At 39.6% G+C, this 26,222-nt stretch overlaps 1 protein-coding gene across 2 annotated transcripts in view; it reads left to right on the top strand.

Annotated features, from left to right (window-relative positions):
- LOC134350181 (parkin coregulated gene protein-like) overlaps positions 1 to 26,222 on the top strand; it is a 246,547-nt gene that overhangs the window by 48,468 nt on the left and 171,857 nt on the right. Inside the window, exon 2 of one of the 2 annotated variants that reach the window (XM_063055153.1) lies at positions 3,635 to 3,769. The exons of the other annotated variant lie outside the window; for it this stretch is intronic. Within the exon in view, the coding sequence (XP_062911223.1) occupies positions 3,635 to 3,769 (135 nt within the window). The remainder of the gene's footprint in view (positions 1 to 3,634; positions 3,770 to 26,222) is intronic. 2 annotated transcript variants of the gene reach the window in all.

Below are 26,222 nucleotides of genomic sequence, written 5' to 3'. Positions count from 1 at the left end.
ATTCTATGTGGGAATAATCTATAACAGTTTCCAACTTTTTTTATGAGGGTTACACGAGAAAAAAACTTCCCATCTTCTGCAATGAGTTGATTTACCCCTGGATTTATAGCAACCGTTCATCTATTATTCCCTTTTAAGGGGAAATCATACAACTTCAGATAATCTTTGCAGCATTAGTGAGAAGTTTAAGATCAACAGGAAAACTGTTCAAATACATGCAAGGGTTGACAGTGCTTGATGCGTCACTTACATATGGGCAGTAGGCTTTATGTTTCCTATAAATGGTTCTTTGTTCTCGTACACAGTTATTGTTCGAGGTTTTTAATCAGCAAATGCACCTTATCAGCATTTTCTGGCTTAACATCTGGTGAAAGATAGAATGATTTTGTGGCCTACCTTAGAAATTAAAAACATTTATTTAATATGCACTTAATTGATCTCTGACTAAACTTTTCATACTAGGTTTAATTCCAGACCTAACCATCCATTAGGAAAGGTGTCCACTTCCCCATTGTGCAGGTGGTTGTGGATTATCATCATCACGGCCAATCCCATGTTTCCAGCAAGTGTACATGATGCCTTCATCTCTAGGACATTTTCAGTGACCATAAACACAGGAGATTCTGCAGATGCTGGAAATCCAGAGCAACACACACACACACAAAATGAAGGGTCTCAGCCTGAAATATTGACTATTTATTAATTTCTGTAGATGCTGCTTGGCCTGCCGAGTTCCTCCAGTGTTTTGTGTATGTTCATCTGCTCTCCCCATATGGTAGGATACTTAGATCAAGGGCTACAATTAACTAGCGGCTGCTCACATCACTGCTTCTGAATGTAGAAACTGCAAGGACCACGCAGGTAGCAGAATTGTGGAAAATGCCAATACTGTTCCAAAATTGAGATTTCATTACTTGCATTAGTTCAGGGATGAACTGCAGTAAAACTGTGGAGATTTCATCATGGTTGGTTGCATGTTGCATATCAGCAGTCATTGACATGAGAAGAGCAAAAAGATGAACAGAAACGTAAGGCAAAAAAAAATCAGAGGAAATGTTCATGCCACCAGGTTGGAGGTTACCTAGACAGAATATGAGGTCTTGCTTCTCCAAAGAGGCCATGAACCGACATGTTGGAACAGGAATGGGGATAGGAATTAAAATGGTTGGTCACTGGGAAATTCTGCTTTTGGTGGATGAAGCAGAGGTGGTTAACAAAGTGACCCCCCCGCCCCACAGTTTATACCGGTCTCACCAATGTCACCAATGTAGAGGAAACTGCATCAGTGGCACCGGATATAGCAGATAACACTAGCAGATTCGTAGATGAAGTGTGGTCTCACGTGGAAGGACTGTTTGGGGCCCTGAGTGGGTAGGTGTAGCATTTCTGTCACTTGCAGGGATACGTGCTAGGAAGGGGAAGGTTAGTGGGGAGGGACAGATGGACAAGAGGTTCATAGAGGGAGTGATCCCTGTGGAAAGCGAAGTGTGGGGGAGAAGTAAAGATGTGTTTGGTGATGGGATCCTCTTGAAGTTGGTAGAAGTTGCGGAGAATGATATGTTGGATGCGGAAGCTTGTGGAGTGGTAAGTTAGACCAAGAGAATCTCTATCCTTATTAGGTCTGCGGAAAGATGGGGTGAGTTTGGATGTCCAGAAATAGAGGAGATGCGTGTGAGGGCAGGGTCAATTGTAGATGTAATGGTGAGGCTTTATAAGGCATTGGTCAGACCACACACACTTGGAGTAGTATGACCCCACCCCACCCCTGATTTGGACCCCTTATCTAAGAAAGAATGTGCTGGCATTGGAGAATGTCCAGAGGATGTTCACAGGAATAATCCCAGGAAATAAATGGTTAATGCATGAGAAGCATTTGATAGCTCTGGGCCTATACTCACAAGAACTTAGAAGAATGAAGGGGGATCTCTTTGAAACATCGAATATCGAAAGGTCCAGATAGAGCAGAAGTTGAGTGCATGCCTCCTATAATGGGGGTGTCTAGGACTAGGGGGCACAGCCTCAGAATACAAGGATGTTCCCTCTGAGATGAGGAGGAATTTCTTTAGCCAGAAGTTGGTGAATCTGTGGAATTCATTGTCACAGACAGCTGTGGAGGCCAAGTCATTGGGTTTATTTGAAGCGAAGGTTGATAGGTTCTTAACTAGTGAGGATGTCAAAGATTATGGGGAAAAGGCAGGAGAAAGGGATTAAAAGAGGTAATAAATCATCCATGATAGAATGGCAGAGCAGACTTGATGGGCTGAATGGCCTAATTCTGCTCCAATGCCTTATGATCTTATGGTCTGAAGCAAACTCAATGACCTTCTTTACACGGCAGGCACTAACTATATCAATGATCAAGAGGGAGTGTCTAAATTACTTCTCAAAATGCCTCAAATACTCCTTTGCAGCTCTACCTCCACTGATAATGTGACATTTATAACTAAATCGCTGATCTAAAGATGTCTTGCTGTACTTTTCCTCAGTGGTCTGCAGCTCTTTTTGCCATTTTTTTGAGTAAACACGAAACTCATTTCTGTGTCACTCACTTGTATGGGGATTCTCACACCTGTAGGAGATAGCTTCTCGCCAAGCTTCTCAAGTTGGCACTAGGTGGTCTCCAAGCAAACACTCCTCCCTCTCCCCAGTCACAGAGAACCTACCTCCAAGCGTCTTTGAGTGAATATAGGAGCTGTCTTCTCTATTGCAGCCTCTTTTACTTCTATGGCAGCCATTATGTAGAATTTGCCTTTAAGGACTGCCACCCATTTCAGATTAGTGTTTTTTAAAAACAATGTCAGAACTTGTGCAAAAATAACTGTTGTCCTGTTAGGAACCAGGAAAATCCTATTTCATTGATCCATACATAGATTTGGCCAATTTTATGACATTTTGCTTGGAATCTGGATAGGTGTTAGCTCTAAATACAGTGATGGTTCAGCACACCCAATATAAAAGTGAAATGCACCTTCCAAGCTTTTATTTTAAATGTACAATTATTTAGTGAGCCCTGTAAAATGGTACTCATCATGTTGAAAGTTGCCTATGTAAAGCTTAAGCTTATTGTCATAGGCATAGACTGTAGAAAAGGATATAATTGCCATATAAATTAGCTTTCTGCAGCAACAACAGCTCAGTAAATTACAAACATGATAAGCTTAAGTTAGCATACACTTAAATTAACAAATTATACTTACACAACAAAATAAACATAATGACACTACTGAGAGGGGAAAAGAAATATATTCTGAGGTAGTATTATGGTTTTTCAGGTCAGTTCAAGAACCTGATGGCAAAGGGAATGAAGCTATTACTGAACCTTGAGATGTGGTCTTCAGGCTCCCGTTACCTCCTGCCTGATGGAAGCATCAGGAAGCGGACTTAGACTCAATAGTGGAGGTCCCTGATGATGGATATCTTTTTGGAGAAGAATATGAAAGTGACCAAGAAAGGAACTATATTTGAACAATAGTGTTTATGTCCAATGCACCTAATAATTAAGTACTTTTCAGGAGTGTTTACTGTTGTAATGTAGGAAACAAGGCATGGTTAACAGACAATCAAAGAAAATCTGTGTAAATTAACAAAACTTGTTAAGATCACTGTAAACACTGTTTATGTTTTGATTTTCAAGGTGGTCGGACCTTCATCTGCAGGATCTTTCCGAGAAAGACCCAGTGGACCCACAGCATTTCGGAAGTGTTATAAACGAGGTGATTTCCCAATTGCCCTAGAACATGGTTCACAGGGAAATCGAATAGCCTGGAAGGTGAGTTGAAGTACATCCTTGACATTTTCTTCTCATCTCAAAGTATCATATCCTATTGTCGAATAAGGTTAGTTTACAAATTAATCAGATAGAGTAGTTTCTCAGTAAATAGGGGCCAGAAAAATGACAGGTCTTCTGAGTCAGCTGCCCACCCTTGCTCACAATTAAGTTATATCCAGCAAAACAGATGAGAGAGTCAGCTTTCCTTCGAGAGTATTCTCTGCTGGCCAATCCATCTCCATTTTTATGAGGACCTGGCAACCCAGCCTATTTAAAACAGTCCATCAAGTGATGGAACAAGCTAAATGCATGAAGCAGGCAGACATTTATCTCCCAGGCTTCACCTCTTCCTGCAGGATGTTTCCAAATGGAAACTTTAATTACTTAAATGGATGGGTCAAGATTGTATGCCCTATGTGCAGAACAGAATATAAATGAAGGTCGATCCATATTCCAGCACCACTTTCAGTTGCTGCAGTTTGTGTCAGCTACCGCACTGATATGCCGCTTGCAATGGCCTTATCTTTCCCATTTGTCTGACAAAAGGTTAATTAGCTTCAAAACAAATGCATTATTTAATGAATGCTCTGACACTAGTATGTACTGTGGTTAAAATAACAGTGGCTTATATATAAGAATTGCAAGGCCATTGAAGTATTATCCTGTCTTGTGTGATCAACCAAACTGCAATTCACAGTTTTTTTTACAGAATGGAATACTTTTGTTGGCAAATTCTAGTTTCAGCTAAGATTTCAGATTTCAAATGTATTGTAACCTTCAGTGCAAATACAGGTACATTGTACAGGAGAGAAAAAAGCATAAATGCATTTTTTATTTCTCTCATTTTGTACAAGGTTTCAGTACATCAATAAAATGTTGACTAAAGAAAACTCGACAAGCATTTGTAGTGGCTAGATTTAACAATTTTGATATGAGGCAATACATGTCAGGAAATGCACATGTTAAGTGACTTGAAGGAGAAATAGAAACTAATAAAACACTTGTCATGTCAGTCTTGCATAGTGTATTAACCCAAACACATAAAATGATCCTTTCCCGCCACTTTGCAAGGTGAAGGAATATGAGTAGGTGGAATTGCTGAATTATGGAAGTAGTGTTTCTGAAAAGTTTGGAAGTGACTTCTTCCAGGATAATTTGTACACTTTGAAGTGTCACCCGAACATTTTTGGCAAAACTATAGCATCCGCTTAAGCTGATTGGAGGAATCGAGCACCGATAGAATCCTTCTTTATTTGGAAACTATCTGTATTGGCTGATGATCATTAAAAAATGTCAATCTTAAAAGTTCAAATTTGCCTTTTTACTTTTAGTGATTGATTAATTGGTGATGATTGCCATGGAAAAAAGAAATACGTTTCAAATTTATGTTAGGTCTAATTCTGCCAGGACCAGTCCAGCAATTCCTGTTTCATGCCAGGCATACCTAGAACTGTGGAGAAGATTGATGAATTTGGCAGGAGTTCTAGCTGTTGATATCATTCGGCTTTCTGTACATGGAAAAATTCGACTTGGTGTGGCAACTGCTCTGCCTGTGACCTCAAGAAACTGCAGAGAGTTGTGGACACAGCCCAGCACATCATGGACACCAGCATCCCCTCTGTGGACCCTGTCTATACCTCATACTGCCTCAGGAAAGCAGCCAGCATAACTTAAAGATCCATCCCAAGCATTCTCTCTTCTCACTTCTGCCATTGGGCAGAAGATCCAAAAGTTCTGAAAGCTCGTATCAGAAAGCTCAAGGACAGCTTCCACCCTCTTATTATAAGACTATTAAATAGTTCTGTGCTGTGGTAAGATGGACTCTTGACCTCACAATCTACCTTGTTATGTTATTGCACCTTATTGTTTATTTCCATTGCACTTTCCCTGTAGATGTTGCACTTTATCCTGCATTCTGTTATTGTTTTGCCTAGTCCTACCTCAATGTACTGTGTAATGAATTATTCTGTATGAATGGTATTTAAGACAAGCATTCTGTACCTTGCCAATAAACCAATTCCAAGTCCAATTTCAATTCTGTACATGGAAGAAAATTATGCAGGAAGTATACCACCTCACTTAAAAATTAAAAAAGAATTAAGATATAAAAAAATAGAAAGTGCTAAATAGTGTTTGCTTCCAATTGTTCCTCCACTAATTCATCTTGCCCAGATGTTCCTACAAAAAGAGGAGTGATTTGTGGAAAGAAGGTAGACAACTCTATATGAGGTGACTGTCCTGGAATCATTTTGATGCAAAGCATATAGAAGCAGCTGAGGTGAACCAGAGGTCTCAGCTGCCTTGAGCTGACTTTGAGTTGTAATAGTGGGGAGCAGATAATTCAAGAAGATGTCAATGATAATTTTGCATCAATGCAACAGAGGAGAAAAGTGACATAGAATAGTAAAAGGCTTAGAACAACTAGAATATGAGTTCTTTCTGAAAGTCCTGCCATGCACCAATCTTTAAATTCTGAGTTCTATAGGTGCTTGCAGAAGCTGTGTTAGTAATGGTTGTAGCTTATCAAATCCAATCAGAGAAAGAACTGTAGGAAGCTGAGTGAAATCAAGCTTCTCGCACAGCACAGGCTGCTTGTAGAAAATAAATTGGCAAGCAAGCTGAACACTGAAAATTCTATTGCATTGATAAATGGAATAATTTTATGCACTTTGAAATATCTGTAACATTGTATTGTGTAACAAATATTGTTTTTCAATTGTAGAAAAACCATGAGAATGGCCAAAATAATTTTAAAATGTATTTTGAACAATTATATGAAACGGCCACATTTTTGTTTGTAATAATTCCTCATTAATTGCTTTCCTATGTTCTTAGAAGATTTTAGGAATTTATGTAAATGCTTTGCTTGTATCTGTTAGGATTTGATACTATTCGATTTCAGAGTGAGAGAGAAGCTTACTTTGTATGGTAGAATCGTTTTTATATCTAACGTTTCTTTGTAATGTAGCTCAAAGCTAGTGGTACATTGTCCTGTATAAAATTGAGCTAAGTGATAAAGGCTCACCAAAGCAATGTGCTAACATAGTTCTTGTTCAAAAATCATACAACATCTACATAAATAACTATAAAGGCAACCTATAGTTCAAACATTGTAAGACATTTTGGTGTATCTGCTGGGAAACCATTTGAGGCTATATTAGAGCGTATCAGAAAGTGCAGCAAGTCTGCAACAATTGTTTCCAGTGCAGGCAGCAGGACAACTTTGTCCTGCCTGCATTGTTTACAGCTGTGTGTAGTTAACATTAACTGTGCTGTACATTGGTTTTTAACTTCCAAAGGAGAACAGATTTTATGTGTAGCTCACAACATTTAAAGCTAATTTAAGCTTCTTAAAGCCAGGCTGCACCTTTGAAAAGTGAGATGGCTTGTGAATGTCCCATTTACTGACAGGTGTTTTGAACTTCTTCTAATCTGAGACATTTTGAAGACTGGAGCAAATGAATGATGGTAGGATGCATGGATTTCAATTTGGAAGCTTTGGTAGAAGAGATCCAAAATAAAGCAGATGTACTACATCTGTAAGGAGCCAAGTAGTCTTTATGTCAGATAACTAGAAGCTTAAGGGAGGAAAAAGCTCAGATAGCACCTGTCAAGTGCCTCAAGAGCCCTGATGCAAGAATTTCCACCACCTTTCTCAGATACTTAGCACTGTTGCAAACCTCGCACCTACATACCACAGCTTGCACACATTGCCATCAATTAATCCATGAACACATTGTTCAACATTCACTATCATACTTCTCTCTCTTGGAATTGGTTAATTATTGTCACATCTATCAAGATACGGTGAAAAGCACGTCTTGCCTACTGTTCATACAGAATATGATACAGGGATCATTACACAGTGCATTGAGATAAAACAAGGTAAAACAATAACAAAGTGGAGCATAATCTAGCCAGCTAGAAAAACGGTGCAGACACCCCCATTAGTATGAAGCTGCATCATCTTAACCTTACCACCATGGATAAGGAAATGTTTAACATAAACTGTGGCCACTACTGTGGCATAAGAGGAGCTTAAACCAGAGAAGATTATGATATTCATATGTATAACCCTTCTTCTCAATTCCCATTTCCTCCTTATCCTGCAATCTCTTCTAAATTATGTGCTGCAGTTGATGTACCTAGTGAGGCATGTAGACAGCCATATGAACAGGCATGGATGGAGGGATATAGGTCATGTGCAGCAGATAGGATTCATTTAATGTAGCATTCTCGGTTACAAGTTCTGTGTTAATTTATGTTAATTGGTGTCAACTCATTCACCAAAGCACGTAAGAATGTTTGCACATTATCAAGACGGTGGTCCTCTGATAACAAAAGGTTCACGGCAACATGAACGATCCCTATTATCTCAGGAGGCATCTTATTGAACATTGTTGTGTCTGTGCACAACTACATATAAATTAAATGAAAGCACCCACATGGGAGATGGCTTTAACATTGCTGTATTCGCATTGCAAGGAGAGAGTGAGCAATGTAGTGCTAAATTGGGGGGGGTGGGTGGGGGTCATTGCTCCAAAAGAAATAGATCCATACAGTACAAACACCAGTGTTGATGAAATTCACAACACCTTCAGTGCCCCACACAGCATTTGGCTGATTGACACAAGTGTGCATTTGACTTTTCTTTATGCCATTGAAAGCTACCCTCAACCCCACTACCCACAAAACCTGCTTCCTGACTGTCAGGAATGTAAATTCCATCCCATTGTAAAAGAAAATAGTCATTTATTAAATCACTCGTTTTCTATTCATCATCCATAATGAAAATTCTTATATTTATGGTGGCTTTTGGAACTTGCTGCCAACAGTGAGTTACCCATGCTAACCACAAATCTATAGAGCATGTGGTGATCTGTCTTTCCTGGTTCCAACAGTGTTCATACATTCCTGACATTCAGTAGTGTGAAAAAAGTATTAATAATCATTCACAGAATTTAAAATGTAAATACTTTAAACATTAAAAATTTTGAAAAAATATGAAGTGATTAATATCCATGTAAAATCCAACATCAGAGTACAGTTACCAAAGCCTTAACGAAGGCTAGCTGCCATCATGTTTGGGACTTACACATCTTTAAGGAACCTCAAATTTGGTGGAAAATTAAGGGTCCCTTTACAAATGTGCAAGGGAACTAAGAAATGTTGACTATTCAGCACAGAACTGTTGACCAGTTCCTGCCAAGTGTATTTTATCTTGCATTCTTCTCCTAGCAGTATGTTATATATGAGCAGAAGGATGCAAAATCCCTCAATTTTCACCACAATGAGGTGCAGTTGAATGTGGAAGAACTTAACTTGCAAAGTTAGGAACATATAAGCACATTCTTACTGTTACAGGATGATCATTTTTTGAGGTATGCCAAACCATTTTGCACATGCCCTTGGTTGAATGCCAATAACACACAAAGAGACAGCATAGAGAATTCTCAGATATACCACTCAAGTATTGCTTTTGGAACTCCTCCACCTAGATCTAATGCATTATTTAACCCTCTGTGTAATGCTGGCAGTTTTCTTTCCATGGCTATGTTTCCTTATGTTGAACTTTATCTTTCCAAACAGACTTGGATACGATGTTGTTCTCCTACATTTCTTTAATTTTGGTTTGATTAATTAAATTGATTGGTTGGTTAACTATAGGACCTTGAGCTGAGCCTGTTACTTCTCCACCATCTCAATAGCAGGACCAGATTTAATTGATTAACCTAATGATTCACAATTTAACTGATCAATTACTTCCCAAGCATTCATTTGAAGTAAATATTTTTAAATTGAGTTTATTCAATTAAATTTAATTTTAATTAAGTTTATGTTTTTTAATTTAGTTTATAAAAATATCTATATACAGTATGTGTGTGTGTGTGTGTGTGTGTGTGTGTGTGTGTGTGTGTGTGTATATAGATAGATACGAATGTTCATATGCTAAGTAGTCGTAGAATAACAATTGAATAAATTAATCTAACATTCTTTATAATCATCTAAATTTCTATCCATATGACATTAATTTTCCCCTCCTCCTTTGTTACCAAAAGAGTGATTCCTTAAAAGGTCAAATCCAATTCATAAACATTTTCTCGGCCCTTGCCATACACAGAAAACCCACCTTCACGTCATCTCATTATAGTTTTCACATAGCATAGTGACCAGAACAATGCACAGTACATGAGTTATGGTCCTAATAATGTTTTGTATAGTTCCATGATAGTTACTCTGCTGTTAATTCCTATGCCTTGGTGAATGAGGGCATGTATTCAATATGCCTTCTTTCCATTGGTGCAATGGACATGCACTCATATAATCCTTTCATATTTCTAAGTATTAATCTCTTGTGTTGTGTAGTACCTTGCCTCATTTGCCCTCCCCAAATGTATTACTTGCATTTCTTTTGATTGAATTCTTCTTGAGGAAACATTTTTCCGATAATGGAAGCCTGGAAATGTCTTTAACAAAAGACTGTGGATGATAATGCTAGTGTAGATGAGTAGTTGAAGTAGTTGATGTGGCTGAAGGGTCTGTTCGTATGTTGTTTTCCATATGAACATACCCTTCATTCACTAAGGGAATTATGGGTCAATGGGGCGCAGATTAGTTGTGAAATGGTGGAATGAGCTCAAGGCCTTCATTCTGCCTTCTATTTCATGAATAAATTCTGAATGACTGACAAGCCAGTTAGTTTCCCAAGTAGCTATTTGCCATTTTTTGAAGAAAAGGATTGGGAGTGGTGATTCTAGCAATACCCCACATGGTTTTCATCCTGACCCAGAAGTGGGTCTAAATCTTCAATGGTAAATAGGAAATGAGAACAGGTCAATGTCATGTCAAAGTAACAAACGACTCTCTATTTTTCCAAAATCATGTAACTTCTCAACATAACTTGCCAGTTCCTCATTTTCAATATCAGAATCAATTTAATTAGTTGGCTATCTGCCATTCAGTGCAATGGAAAACAGAACTTGGCAATGTATGATGCCTAGCATTTAGCAGTTTAAGTAAACAAGTCCTTTCCTCCATATTTCAAAATGCTTTGTACGTGTTAAATTATTGTTGTCTTAATATTGACGTAAAATCAATAGGAACCATTTTTGCTTAATTTAGACAAAGAATATAATTTATATGAAATATCCAATGTTATTAAAATACATCTTTACTTGGAAGTTGCACATTCCTTAAAACTTCTGTGAACCTGCTGTTGTGAAAATCCATCATAAACATAATTTTGCAATTCCCTGTTGAGTCTTAGAGTGGTGATTATCCCTGCAGTTATTGATGCTGCACCTTTTATTGCCTATCCATCTGAAAAAGAAGAAGAAAAAGAGATGTATTTAGGAAAGAACAGAAAACAAAACAAAATATTTAGAAAGAGAGAAACAAAGGTGTTATAGAGATACATACAGAAGAGCTAATAGAATATGATAAAGACAGCACTTGCAAGACTATATTCTCCAGCTTCCAGAACAGTACTGTCCAGCTCAGGGTGAAACAACTGGTACCCTGACTCCAGTTTGAATCCCTGTAAGAGCTATTGTGATCAAATAGCACATATAGTAAGAGCTCAGTAGGTTTGTGAAGACACCAGTCTCTTCAAGTTTGTAAAGGCTTGCTAATTGGATTCATTTTTGTTCATACTTGCAGGCACCCAACAATATCCATAACATCAAGCAAAGACAATAGATAATTAGCTCTCAAGACTTGAGCCAGTTGCATATCAATGGATGGTCTTTGTTTTGACAGTTGTCTTATCATTTTCATCCATTGCTGATGAATGGAGCATTGCACCCATCCAATACTTATAGATTCTCCAAGTGGAGGCCTGTGACTTGTGGTGTGCCACAGGGATCAGTGCTGGGTCCATTGTTATTTTCATCTATATCAATGATCTGAATGATAATGTGGTAAATTGGATCAGTAAATTTGCTGATGATACAAAGATTGGAGGTGTAGTAGACAGTGAGGAAGGTTTTCAGAGCCTGCAGAGGGACTTGGACCAGCTGGAAAAATGGGCTGAAAAATGGCAGATGGAGTTTAATACAGACAAGTGTGAGGTATTGCATGTTGGAAGGACAAACCAACGTAGAACATACAGGGTTAATGGTAAGGCACTGAGGAGTGCAGTGGAACAGAGGGATCTGGGAATACAGATACAAAATTCCCTAAAAGTGGCGTCACAGGTAGATAGGATTGTAAAGAGAGCTTTTGGTACATTGGCCTTTATTAATCAAAGTATTGAGTATAAGAGCTGGAATGTTATGATGAGGTTGTATAAGGCATTGGTGAGGCCGAATCTGGAGTATTGTGTTCAGTTTTGGTCACCAAATTACAGGAAGGATATAAATAAGGTTGAAAGAGTGCAGAGAAGGTTTACAAGGATGTTGCCAGGACTTGAGAAACTCAGTTACAGAGAAAGGTTGAATAGGTTAGGATTTTATTCCCTGGAGCGTAGAAGAATGAGGGGAGATTTGATAGAGGTATATAAAATTATGATGGGTATAGAGTGAATGCAAGCAGGCTTTTTTCACTGAGGCAAGGGGAGAAAAAAACCAGAGGACATGGGTTAAGGGTGAGGGGGGAAAAGTTTAAAGAGAACATTAGGGGGGGCTTCTTCACACAGAGAGTGGTGGGAGTATGGAATGAGCTGCCAGACGAGGTGGTAAATGTGGGTTCTTTTTTAACATTTAAGAATAAATTGGACAGATACATGGATGGGAGGTGTATGGAGGGATATGGTCCGTGTGCAGGTCAGTGGGACTAGGCAGAAAATGGTTCGGCACAGCCAAGAAGGGCCAAAAGGCCTATTTCAGTGCTGTAGTTTCTATGGTTTCTATTAGTCATGGCAACAGACCAAAGATTAACCAAAGGATATTATGATTTGTTAATCAGGATAGTTCAATAAACTGAAAGAGTTCAGTTCTTCAGGGAAAAAAAATATTTATTGGGATACAGCACAGAATAGGCCCTTCCAGCAATCCCCCGATTTAATCCTAGCCTAATCAAAAGATAATATAAAATGACAATTTAATCTACCAACTGGTACATCTTTGGACTGTAGGAGGAAACAGGAGCATCCAAAGGAAACACGTGGGGTCACAGCAAGAACATACAAACTTCCTAAAGGCAGTGGCAGGAATTGAACCCGGGTCACTGGTACTGTAAAGCATTGTAGATCTTGGAATCAGTTTGGAGTAGTGATGAATGAAGTTATCCATACTGGTTCAGGAGACTGATGGTTATAGAGTAATATTTACAGAAACCTCATTAACTTCTAACAGAAACTGGACGTATCTCTCAATATACAATACTAAACTGGTGTTATTTTCAATGTCATATTTGCTTTATAGACTGACATTTCTTTTTAAAAGTTTTTAGCATGGGTCCCTGCTAATTAATGCAAAATAGTAATTTTCAAAAATTAATGAAAGGTTTAGGCAATGTCACACCAGCTATTTATGTGCAGCATATGTTTGTGAGTAGCAGCTTATAATGGCATTTTTCACTGACTTGAAGGAAGATCAAAGTTCAAAGTAAATTTTATTATCAAAGTACACATATGTTACCATAGAGTACCTTGAGACTCATTTTCTTGGAGTCATTTACAGGGAAAAAAGAAATACAATAGAATTTTACAAAGAGCAATTCATTAACAGATAAAAACTGACAAACAACCAATGTGCAAAAGAAGACAAAGTGTGCAATTAAAAATAATATTGAGAACATGATTTGTGAAGAGTCTTTCAAATTAAATTTGTAGGTTTTAGAATCAGTTCAGAGTAGTGATGTATGAAGTTATCCATACCGTTTCAGAAGACTGATGGCTGCAGAATCATAACTGTTCCTGACATGGTGGAATGGGACCAAGGGCTTCTGTACAATGTGATTATCTACATAACGTACATACCTATGCTGGTAGTAGTGAGAAGAGTCCATGGCCTGGATAGTGGTGGTCTTTGATAATGGAGTTCAAAGTTCAAAGTAAATTTATTATCGAAGTACGTATATGTCGCCATATACTACCCTGAGATTCACTTCCTTGCGGGCATGTTCAGGAAGTCCAAGAAACATAATAGAACCCAACAGGATGAACAAACAAATAATGTGCAAAAGACAACAAACTGTGCAAATACAAAAGAAAAAAGAAATAATAATAATAATGAATAAATAAGCAATAAGTATCAAGTACATGAGTTGAAGAGTTCTTGACAGTGAATTCATAGGCTGTGGGAACAGTTCAGTGAGGAGGTGAGTGAAATTATCCCCACTGGTTCAGGAACCTGATGGTTGAGGGATAATAACTGCTCCTGAGCCTGATGGTGTGGGTCCTGAAGCTCCTGAACCTTCTTCCTGATGGCATCAGTGAGAAGAGAGCATGGCCTGGGTGTGGTGGTCCTTGATGACGGATGTTGCTTTCCTGCAGAGAACTCCATGTAGATGTGCTCAATTGCAGGGAGAGCTTTGCATGTGGGCTGTATGCACTACCTTTACATAGGATTTTCCATTCAAGGGCATTTGTGTTTCAATACCAGGCCGTGATGCAACCAGTCAATATCCTCTATGCCACACATCTATAGATCTTTGTCAAAGTTTTAAATGTCATGCAGAATCATGGCAAACTTCGAAGGAAGTAGAGGTGCTGCCCTGCTTTCTTCGTAAATTCACTTACATGGTGGGCCCTGTTTAGAACTTCTGAAATGATAACACAGAGGAATTTATGGTTCCTGACCCTTTCCAACTCTGATCCCCAGTGAAGACTGGCTTATGGACCTCTGATTTCCTCCTCCAAAGTCAATAATCTGGTCCTTGGTCTTACTGACATTGAGTGAGAGGTTGTTGTATTGGCACTACTCAGCCAGATTTTCAGTCTCTCTCTTACATGCTGATTCATCGGATGCTGCATTCTTGTGACATCGCTCTCTGTAAACGTTCTCAGTGGTGGGGAGGGCTTTACTAGAGAGTTATATAAAGCCCCCTGAACAGTAGCCAGGAAGCAGGATATAAATTTCAACAGGAAATAGAAAAGACACGTAATAAGGGCAATGTTATGATAGTCATGGGGGGATTTCAATATGCAGGTAGATTGGAAGAATCAGTTTGGTGCTGGATCCCAAGAGAGGGAATTTGTAGAATGCCTACAAGATAACATTTTTAAGCAGCTTGTGGGTGTTGTGTAAAGAACCAGATTTGATAAAAGAGCTTAAGGTTAATGAACCCATAGGAGCCAATTTCCATATTATGATACAATTTACCCTCTAGTTTGAGAAGGAGAAGATAAAGTCAGATGTGTCAGTACTGCATGGAGTAAAGAGAATTACAGCGGCATGAGAGAGGAGCTGGCCAAAGTTGATTGAAAGGGGACACTAACAGGGCTGACAGCAGAACAGCAATGGCTGGAGTTTCTAGGGGTAATTTGGAAGGGACAGGATAGATACTGTGTATCTCTATGATGAAGAAATATTCTGAAGGGAAGATGAGGCAACGATAGCAGACAAGAGAAGTCAAAGACAGGATAAAAGCAAATGAGAGGGCATATATTAGAGCAAAAAATAGTGGAAAGTTAAAGGATTGGGAACCCAGAGAAATCAACTAAAAGAAAAGATGAAATATGAAGGTAAGCAAGCCAATACTATCAAAGAGGTTACCAAAAGTTTGTTCGGGGATATAAAGAGTAAAAGAGAGGTGAAAGTGAATATTGGACCTCTAGAAAATGAAGCTGAAGAGGTTGTAATGGGGGACAAAGACATGGCAAATGATTTAATAAGTATTTTGCATCAGTCTGTGGAAGACACTAGCAATATGCCAGAAATTTCAATATGTCAGGGGCAGAAGGGAGTTTAGTTGCTATTACTAAGGAGAAGGTGTTTGGAAAGCTGAGAAGTCTGAAGGTAAGTAAATCACCTGGACCAAATTGAAACAACCTAGGGTTCTGAAAGAGGTCGTTGAAAAGATTGTGAAGGCATTAATAATGATCTTTCAAGATAATAGGCCAGTTCACTTGACTTCGGTGGTTGGGCAAACGTTGGAGACCATTATTAAGGATAAGGTTTCAGGGTACTTGAAGGTGCATGATAAAAAAGACCAAAGTCAGCATGGTTTCCTTAAGAGGAAATCTTTGGTGAAACAATAGGCAGGATAGACAAAGGCGAGTCAGTGGATCCTGTTTACTTGGAGTTTCAGAGGGCCTTTGACAAGATGGCACATATGAAGCTGCTAAACAGGTTAACAGCTATGGTATTACAGGTAACATACCAGCATGGATAGAAGACTAACTGGCAGGAGGCAAAGAGTGAGGCAGATAAAGGGGAGCTATTCTGGTTGGCTACCAGTGAATCACAGTGTTCTGCTGGGGTTGGTATTGGGACCATTTCTTTTCATGTTATATGTCAATGAATCAAATGATGGAATTGATGGCTTTGTGGCGAAGTTTACAGATAACACAAAGTTAGGGTGAGATGCAAGTAGAGCTGAGGAAGCAGGGAGTCTCCAGAAGGACTTGGACAAATTGGGAGAATAGACAACAAAGTGGCAGGAGGAATATTGTTTACGAAAATGTATGGTCATACACGCTGATGGATGGAATAAAGGCATAGACTATTTCTAAACGGGGAGAAAATTCAAAAATCTGAGGTGCAATGGGTCTTGGGAGTCCTTGTGCCGGATTTCTTAAAGGTTAATTTGCAGGTTGAGTCAGTGGTAAGAAAGGCAAATGCAATGTCAGCATTCACTTCAAGAGGACTAGAATATAAGAGCAAGGATATGGTATTGAAGCTTTATAAAGCATTGATCACACTGCACTTGGAATATAGTGAGCAGTTTTGGGCCTCTTTTCTAAGAAACGATGTGATGGTATTGGAATGGGTCCAGAGGAGGTTCATGAGAATGATTCCAGAAAAGGAAGGGTTAACATATGAGGAGCATTTGATGGCTCTGGGACTGTACTCGTTAGAGTTTAGAAGAATGAGGTGAATCTCACTGAAACCTATGGAATATTGATAGGCCTAGATAGAGTGGATGTGGAGAGGATGCTTCTTACAGTGGATGAGTCTAAGACAGAGGGCACATACTCAGAATAGAGGGATGTCCATCTAGAACAGAGACAAGAAGCAATTTCTTTAGCCAGAGGGTGGTAAATCTGTGGAGTTCCTTGCCACAGATGGTTGTGGTGGCTAAATAATTGAGAATATTTAAAGCGGAGGTTGATAAGTTCTTGGTTAGTCATGGCGTCAAAGTTTACAGGGAGAAGGCAGGAAATTGAGGATGTGAGGAATAATAAATCAGCCTTGATGGAATGGCAGAGCAGACTTGCTGGGATAAGTGGCCTAATTTTTCTCCTGTGTTATGGTCTTAATGGTAAAATGCAATTAATTGCATGTCTTTGTCTTTTATTGAATCAGTTAAATCTGTAATATATGTTCAATATCAAAATATTTGAATAAACATTTTATGTGTTCAAGTTTTTTTTTCTTTCACACATTACTTGAGCCATAATTTGTATATTTGAGATTGGAAATGTTATAGAGATTTACTTTTAATACATTTAGCAGTTTAATGTTAAGTCTGAGAAATGGCCACTCTTTCTGCTAAAATCTACGTCTCAACTTTTCCATTATTCAACTGTATTTTAAATTTTGCAATTATTTTGAATTATATTAACCATCTATGAATGAAGCAGTTGTGCCTTTCATATCATAGATTGCTATATTTGAGATTGGAAATGTTATAGAGATTTACTTTTAATACATTTATCGGTGTAATGTTAAGTTTGAGAAATGGCCACTCTTTCTGCTAAAATCTACGTCCCAACTTTTCCATTATTTAACTGTATTTTAAGTTCTGCAATTATTTTGAATTATATTAGCCATCTATGAATGAAGCAGTTGTGCCTTTCATATCATGGATTGCTGCAGAAGTTGAACTTTAGCTGATCTTGTTTGTGTCACCCTTTATCATTGTTCATGTGGGCTTCTTTTCAGGAATAGTGTGCATTCAGTTCTATATTTAAAGGAACAATTGGACTTAATCTTGCAATCTATTTCTCAGGGTGTCTTGAATTTTTGTTTGTGTAGCTGAATGCTGAAGTCCAATTTACTGTATCCTTAAAGTAAGATGTTGATGCATTTGATTATTCAACCCTTCTGCTGCCAGATTCGCTATTAAGTCCACTGCTGGAGCAGTTCATTTCATTTCACAGACCCAGATTCATTTTACAGCTGATGGAACAATTACAATCATTAATTTGAATGTAGTTGTCAATCCTATGGAAGAGTGCATGTGTTTTATTTATTTTATGTTTTCTTTAATGATTTGCTAGTTCCAATTAACTTTGCATTTATTTACTGTTAAGCATTTGAATCCTCTTTAATAGATTTTAAAACTGACTATAAGTGAGACACCCACCAAAAAGAGTAAAAAAGCTTTTCACAGCTTTTGAAAGCCAGATACTTGATCACAGGAGGGATCACTCACTTACAGTGTGGATCACTCACCACCTTTTGCACCTGGAAGAAGTGCAGATGGATGGGAACTGCATGCACTATGCAGCCAGTCAGCAAGCTATGTGTGCTTAGTTCTGGAGCATACAGTCAGCTTCCATCACCTTTTCAAAAGAGCATGTCAGTATATTATCATTAGGCACTGTACAAATCATCAGCCATTATTTCTTTTGCCAGTTATCTTAAATTGGTAAAATTATATCCATGCATCAATGATTTCAAACTCTATGAAATAAATATATAAATGGACTATTTTGGCTAGCAGGGACACAAATACCTTTGCTGAACAGTGGGTCAAATGGCATGACACTGCTATAAATACCCTAGGTGTATTTAAGGAGTGGTAATTTTCAAATTTAAATAGAAAAGTGCTACTATTACTGAATGTCAGATTTTATGAATTGGTCACACTAAATCAGTAATTGCAGTTCAGTTATTCCAAGTTGCTTCATTTTAAATTAATATCTTAAACATAACTGCAACAGGTCATTGTTATATTTTGGAATTTACACAATTTTTAATTATGCATTTCTGATGTAAATTTAGTTACATTGAAAATCATACATATTTAAAAATATGAATATTCATCAGATATATCTACCACTGAATGTATTAAATGACCCGTTCAGGCTGCTTGAGAGACTTAATACAGTGTGGGGTTTGTTCAAATGGCTGACTGGTGTAAGAGGGTTAGCTGGTTCAGCCCTGCACATCCAAAGGCAATAAATGTAAGCAGCAGCAGTCTGCCAGAGGCGAGTCCAGGCGTTGGCATTGTCCAATCTAATCCACCTCAATGTGTTTTACAGTGCATCCACAGTAGTGCACAGATTTAGACCTTCTATCTTTGCCGAATTCATAACCCTGGAGGAATTTACAAATTTAAGACCTCCTTTGAGTTAAACAACTACTTCGTCATAAAAGCAAAATAAAATATTAATTTGTTTTAACTCACCGTGGAATTCTCCTCCACCTCCACCCTGCTACAAAATATGTCAGTCAGTAATGTTGAAACTTGTTATAATTCGGTCTTAAGCTGTACACAGAACTATTGGTCTTATATGAAATGTTGTACTGTCAAGTTGATGCCATAAACTAGTCTTTGATGAATTTCCCATATCTAGGCCCAAGGTGAAGCAACCATTGCTGTCCAATTAGGGAAATGCTTTTATACTTCACTCACATCATTTATCACTCTGAACTCAAGGTGAAGAGCACCAGCAAAATTACAGCTATATACTGTAAAATCAGTAATGTTTATGGTGCATGAACATTTTGTCTTCTCTGATTTGAAAATGATGGAGAGAAAGATCTGCAAGATCTAGTTTCTTTCCCTCCACGATCAGATTACCAAATGGAGAATGAACCCATGAACACTGCCTCACTATTTTGTGGGTGGGTGAAGCAGAGCCAGAGGACTAGAGGACCAGAGGACCAGAGGACCAGAGGCCATGGCAGGACAAGCCACTGCAGGAGATGTACCATCGCCAGGTATCATTAGAGGTGGCTGACATAAGAAAGTCCTACCAATGGCTGGAAATGGCAGGTCTGGGTGACAGCACAGAGGCACTGCTCATGGCTGCACAAGAACAGGCACTGAGCACAAGAGCAATAGAAGCCGGGTCTATCACACCAGACAAGACCCAAGATGCGGACTGTGTAAGGAATCCACTGAAACCATCCAGCACATAGTAACAGGGTGCAAGATGCAGGCAGGGACAGCATACACTGAATGGCACAACCACGTTGCAGGAATTGTGTACAGGAATATCTGCACTGAGTATGGATTGGACACTCCCTAGTCCAAATGGGAAACACCCAAGAAGGGAGTAGAGAATGACTGAACTAAGATCCTGAGGGACTTCCAATTACAGACTGATAAGCAGGTACTGGCCAACCAACCAGACATAGTAATATTGGACAAGGAACAGGAAAAAACAATAGCAATAGATATGGCAATCCCGAATGACAGTAACATCAAGAAGAAAGAATATGAGAAGCTGGAGAAATACCAGGGTTTGAAAGAGCAGATGGAGAGGATGTGGAACGTTAAAGCCAGAGTCATCACAGTAGTGAAAGGAGCACTTGGAGCTGTGACACCTGGACTGGGAGGGTGGCTCCAACAAATCCCGGGACAATATCTGAGATCTTGGTCCAGAAGAGCGTACTATGAGGAACAGCAAGGATACTGTCCTGAACCCTCAAGCTCTCGGGCCTTTGGTAGAGGACCTGAGATTGAAGGAAACATACACATACACACAACCCATAAAGTGTGGGAAAAATATATATAGATAGATATATACACACACACATACAGTACTGTGTAAAAGCCTTAGGCACCTGTATATAGCTAGGGTGCCTAAGACTTTTGCACAGTACTGTATTTGTCAATGTGGAACGGAGAGCGAGTCTGTAAATCTGGCAGGAGCAAAGGACGTTGAGAAAGGCAAGGGTGGAGCGCTGCAGGAGGCTGTGGGAGAAGGCGTGGCAGGTGGCAGAGAAGGAGTGTCGGGGCAAGGGGTGGCACGAGTGCAGACACACTTGGCCTTACACGCCAGGCAAGGTTATTTGATTCTAAACGATTGGTTTATTGATATTACAGAATGTCTCTCTGGTACTTCCTGATCCATCCCCTCTCCCTTCTCCTTTTCCCAACCATGATTCCTCTCTCCCTGCTCCCTTCCCACTCTCAGTCCACAATAGAGACCCACATCAGAATCAAGTTAATTACTTACGTCAGGACGCTATTTATTGACTATAGCTTAGCATTTAACACCATGATTCCTACAGTCCTGATTGAAAAGCTACAGAACCTGGATCTCTGTACCTTCCTCTGCAACTGGCTTCTTGACTTCCTAACCAGAAGACCATTGGCGTTAACTCCTCCACCTCACTGACAATCATCACTGGCACAGTTCAGGGATGTGAGCCTAACCCTCTGCTCTACTCTCTCTACACCCGTGACTGTGTGGCTAGGCATAGCTCAAACCACATCTATAAACTTGCTGATGATCCAACCATTATTGGCAGAATTTCAAATGATGATGAAAGGGTGTAAGGCAGCTAAATATACCAGTTAGTTGAGTAGTGTCGCAGCAACAACCTTACACTCATTGTCAGTAAGATCCAAGAGCTGGTTAAGGACTTCAGGCAGAGTAAGACGAGGGAACATAAACCAATCCTCATAGTGAATCTGAAGTGGAGAGAGTGAGCAGTTTCAAGTTCCGGGGTGTCAATATCTCTGAAAACCTAACCTGAACGCAATGTATTGATGCAGCTATAAAGAAGGCAAGACAGTGGCTATAGTTCATTAGGAGTTTGAAGAGATTTGGTTTATCAACTGAAACACTTGAGAACTTCTGATGTACTGTGGAGAGCATTCTGACTGGCTGCATCACCATCTTGTATGGGGGGGTGCGTGGGGAGAGGTCTACTGCACAAGATCGAAATAAGTTGCAGAAACTTGTAAAATTAGTCAGCTCTGTCATGGGTACCAGCCTCCATAGTATCCAAGTCATCTTCAAGGAGCGGTCCATCATTTAGGATCCCCACCACCCAGGACATGCCCTCTTCATACAGTTACCATTGGGAAAGAGGTACAGGAGCCTGAAGGCACACACTCAGTGACTCAGGAACACTTCTTCATCTCTGCCACATGATTTCTAAATGGACGTTGGACCCATGAACACTACCTCACTACTATTTTTATTTCTATTTTGCCCTACTTGTTTTAACTTAACTATTTAATGGAGATATATGTACTTTATGTAACTCATTTTTCTCTATATCTATCATATATTTAATTGTACTGCTGCCGTAAAGTTTATAAAGTTCACAACATATGCCAGTGATATTAATTCTGACCCTGATTCTGAACTTTATCATCGCTCACCTATGTCATGAAATTTGCTTTTTTTTGTGGCAGCAGTGTATTACCATACATAATATTACCACAGTGCTGTGCTAAAGTCATAGGCATTCTAATATATATGTGTGCCTAAGACCTTCACACAGTACTCTACATATAGTAATTTTTATGGTTTGCACTATACTGCTGCCAGAGAACAACAAATTCCACAACATAAGTCAAGGATAACAAACCGGATGTTGATTTTGTTCTGATTAGGAGTACCATCCAGCTCTCTCATTGACTGTTCTTTCTCTATAATGGGAAAGAGTCAAAAGCTGGAGGTCAGTTGAAAAGTGTCACTAATGTGGAGCTGAGTGAGGTGAAACAGGACTAATGCCTTTGATGTAGCTTTCTCCTTTCAGATTTATTTAAGCTTGTGATAAAAAAGCTTGTTTTGTTGAAACCATCTGGAAAGGCATCTGTTTTCTCCGACGTTACTGTGCTTTTCTACTGATTATTTTTTATCATATCTGACAGAAAGGGGAAGAACTACAGCACAGAAATAGGCCCTTTGGCCCATCTAGTCCATGCTGAAATATTATTCTGCCTAGTCCCATCGACTTGCACCTGGACCACAGCCCTCCGTACCTCTCCCGTCATGTATTTATCAAAACTTCTCTTAAATGTTGAAATCAAACATGCATTCAACACTTCTACTGGCAGCTCTTTCCACCATCTGAGTGAATAAGTTCCCTCTCATATTCCCCTTAAACATTTCACCTTTCACACTTAACCCATGACCTCTGGTTCAAGTCTCACCAACCTCAATGAAAAAGCCCGGTTGCATTTGCCCTCTCTATGCCCCTTCTAATATTTTTACCTCTGACAAGTCTCCTCTCATACTCTGACACTCCAAGGAATAAAGCCCTAACCTACTCCACTTTTCCCTGTAATTCGGGTCCTGCTACATGCTCGTTGTGGCTTGTCTCAGAACAATAAGGTTCCAGTCCCACCTGGTGTGTGACATAAGACAGCAAATTATGAATAAAGGTCAGTAACAACATCCTTGCAGCAATCCTGCAGCTGTTCAGTATGGATAACAAAGGCTTTTTGCTGAACACATGACTGATGACTCAAGTCTCCAGCACACCCATGCATGTGTTGCATCAATATAATTAATAGTCTTTTTGAAGCATGACATGTAATAGAAGAGGGCACTTATGCTGAAACAACTCTTCTGTTTCCTGGACTGCACTGAAAGCACTCCATGGAAAAGTGGACATCAAATTGCCGCATGCTGCACAGCCTTGCCAACCTGAACAAAGGGGCTCTTGGCATCAGGTGAGCTGAAAAATGAAGAGGCAAAAATCAAGTAAGAGCCTCAACAACTACTTTCTGCATGGGTTTTCTATAAGGAGGTAAATTGAATGTGGTGAACATTATCAATTACTCACCCATTGTCTGCCATTAAAAAAAAGAGATACAGCACAGTCCACAATCCTGCCCCATCCAATTACACCCACATGACCAATTAATCTACTAACCCATGCAGCTTTGGAATGTGGGAGGAAACCAGAGCGCCCTGTGGAAACCCACACGGTCACGGTGAGAATGTACAACCTCCTTACAGACAGGAATGGGAATTGAACTCAAGTTGCCATGCTGTATTAGCAATACACTATCATGCCACCAAAGAGTTCTTCCATTGTCAACGAACTGCTGTGGTCACTTGTCCACAATCTAGGCACAAAGGCCATCACAAACTAAGCATTGCAAACCAAATTATTATTTCATTCCATATTACATTCTGGTAGAAGTGTCACCCTTTGTTAATGTCAATTGTGGGCTTTTTTTCATATTACTTCAGTGAGGTGCTCCTCCAGTAGCTGTAGCAAGGCCAATATCTGGCTCATTCCTGGAAACCGACTTGCTTTCAGTCAAGGAGAATTCAGCTGGACTTACTGGATGATATTAAGCAGTTGAAAATCTGCTCATAACCGCATCCCCATGACATGCATGACAGTAGTCTTGACTGGTTGAAAAGCCAGCAATGACAAAGGATCTGGTGGGGTGGTGGGGTGAGAAAGATGAATGCCGTTGTTCAGAGGTGCCAGCAAGTTTGTCGTCTTATGAGCCATTGTTATGCTCTCATGAATTTATCAGAAGACAGATGGGTAAAATGCTGAAATGGCCTGTAATCAACTTTGAGCATTGGAAATCAGAGCCTTGTTTTCAACAGTCTGAACTTGCGTGATCTTGCGGTAACACAGTTTCAGCTTTACTTGAACTATCAAAATTTAAATGACTGTTTCTTGTGCAGCAATAGAAACTGAGGTATCAGCCTTTTGGTGCTAAGTTGTTTTTGGACCTTTGAAGTTAGCCAATGTATCTCTGTGAAAACATAACATAAGAAACAATAATTAGTCCCTTGTGACCTCTTTAGAGGCCCTCCATTGATCATGGCTGACTATGGATGTTGTGTCCTAGCTGTCTACGTCGACGTGCATGCCAGTACGCAGGCCAGGGTAGCACGATGTGGAGAGCAAGCTGTTGCCCATGCAGCAGCCTCCCCCTCCCCACACAGATGATGATTCTAAACGAATGGCAAGGGCCGATATTGTTTAGTACCAGCAGCATCGCAGGAGTTGCCAGTCAACATTGAACTCAATGTAGGACTGCCTCAGGGACTCCAGATTTTTCCTCAGAGTTTACTCCCAAAGCCTTCCCCATGAGTGGGTATAGCTGCAAGCCAACAGAGTTTCAAGGTCAGAGTTTTCCTTCTCCTAGCTAAGCTTCTAGCGATGGCTTACAAACCCCATTTGCTCAAAGTGACTGGTTTTAAGGTGCCAGGAACCCACCCTTGCTCCTTCTCCTCTCAGTAGAAATGGTTCCACTGGGCTTATGTGAAGGCCAGGAGCTGGACTTGGTTGTCAGAAGCTAATTGAGGTGCTTGCCATTGGGAGTGGGAACTCTCCCACTAACACCAATGACTACCCCCTCCCAAGCAATGACAATTGATCCATACTTAGTCTCAGTGCCATATTTACTTACATTCTGTCCTCACACTCCTTGACTCCTATGTATTCTTATCCACTTTCTCCTCAGCTCTCTGGGCTAGTGAATTCCTTGGTTCTCAACCCTGTCAGAAACTTCTCTGCCTTCCTCCTCCTCGTCCTCCTTTTCACTAAACTAAATTAAATAACTTTTATTTTGTAATTCTGTCCTCCTAGTTCCAGATGCTTTCACTAGGGGAAACACCCTTTTAGCATCTATCCTGTCAACTCACTTCAGAATCTTGTATTATGATCACCTCTCATTAGTCTATAAACTATGAGTATATGCCCTATTGGGTCAACCTTTCTTAATATGTCAAATCCTTCTTCTCAGAAACTTCTCTGTACTGCCTCCAATGCTTCTTTACCTATGAGGACCAAAGATGTATATAACACCCCAAGTGTGGTCTTCCGGGCTCCTTGTAAACTGCAACAACATCTCCTTACTTTTATACTCCATACTCCTTGTAACTGAAGTAAACATTCCAAAAACCTTAGTATCTTGCTGTACCTGCATGTGTAACTTTTTACTGCTCTACATTCTATGGCTCCCAGATCAGTTATACAATAATATTTCTTATCATCTCAACCCATTTAAGTAACAATTTCATTTTTCATTCCTCCTGTGAAAGTGGATAGCTTCACATTTTTTCAGTATTATTTGTAATTTCCAACTTTCATCCCACTGATTTAACCGATCTATGTTCCTCTGCAGGCTTTTTGTGTCTCACATCTTGCTGACCCACCTTATTTAGTATTGTCACCATATTTGGCTGCAGCACAATTAATCCATCGTTCCAAGCCATTAATGTAGTTGAGTTTCTAGCACTGGTCCATACAGTCTGACATTAGCTACTGATTGCCAATCCAAGCATGACCCATTTAACTCTACTCTCTCTATTAGTTGGCACTAACCCTATGTGCTCTTACTTTCTGCAGTGACCTTCTCTATTTGGTACCTTTGCAAACGCCCTTGGAAAATCCAAATACGTCGTATCCAGCCCATTTGTTACATTCTCGGAGGATTCCAGAAAAGTTATCAACCA

Source organism: Mobula hypostoma, chromosome 8, assembly GCF_963921235.1.
Source record: "Mobula hypostoma chromosome 8, sMobHyp1.1, whole genome shotgun sequence".
NCBI lineage: Eukaryota > Metazoa > Chordata > Chondrichthyes > Myliobatiformes > Myliobatidae > Mobula > Mobula hypostoma.
The sequence above is the reverse complement of the archived record's forward strand: the minus strand, read 5'-3'. Positions and strand labels throughout refer to the sequence as shown.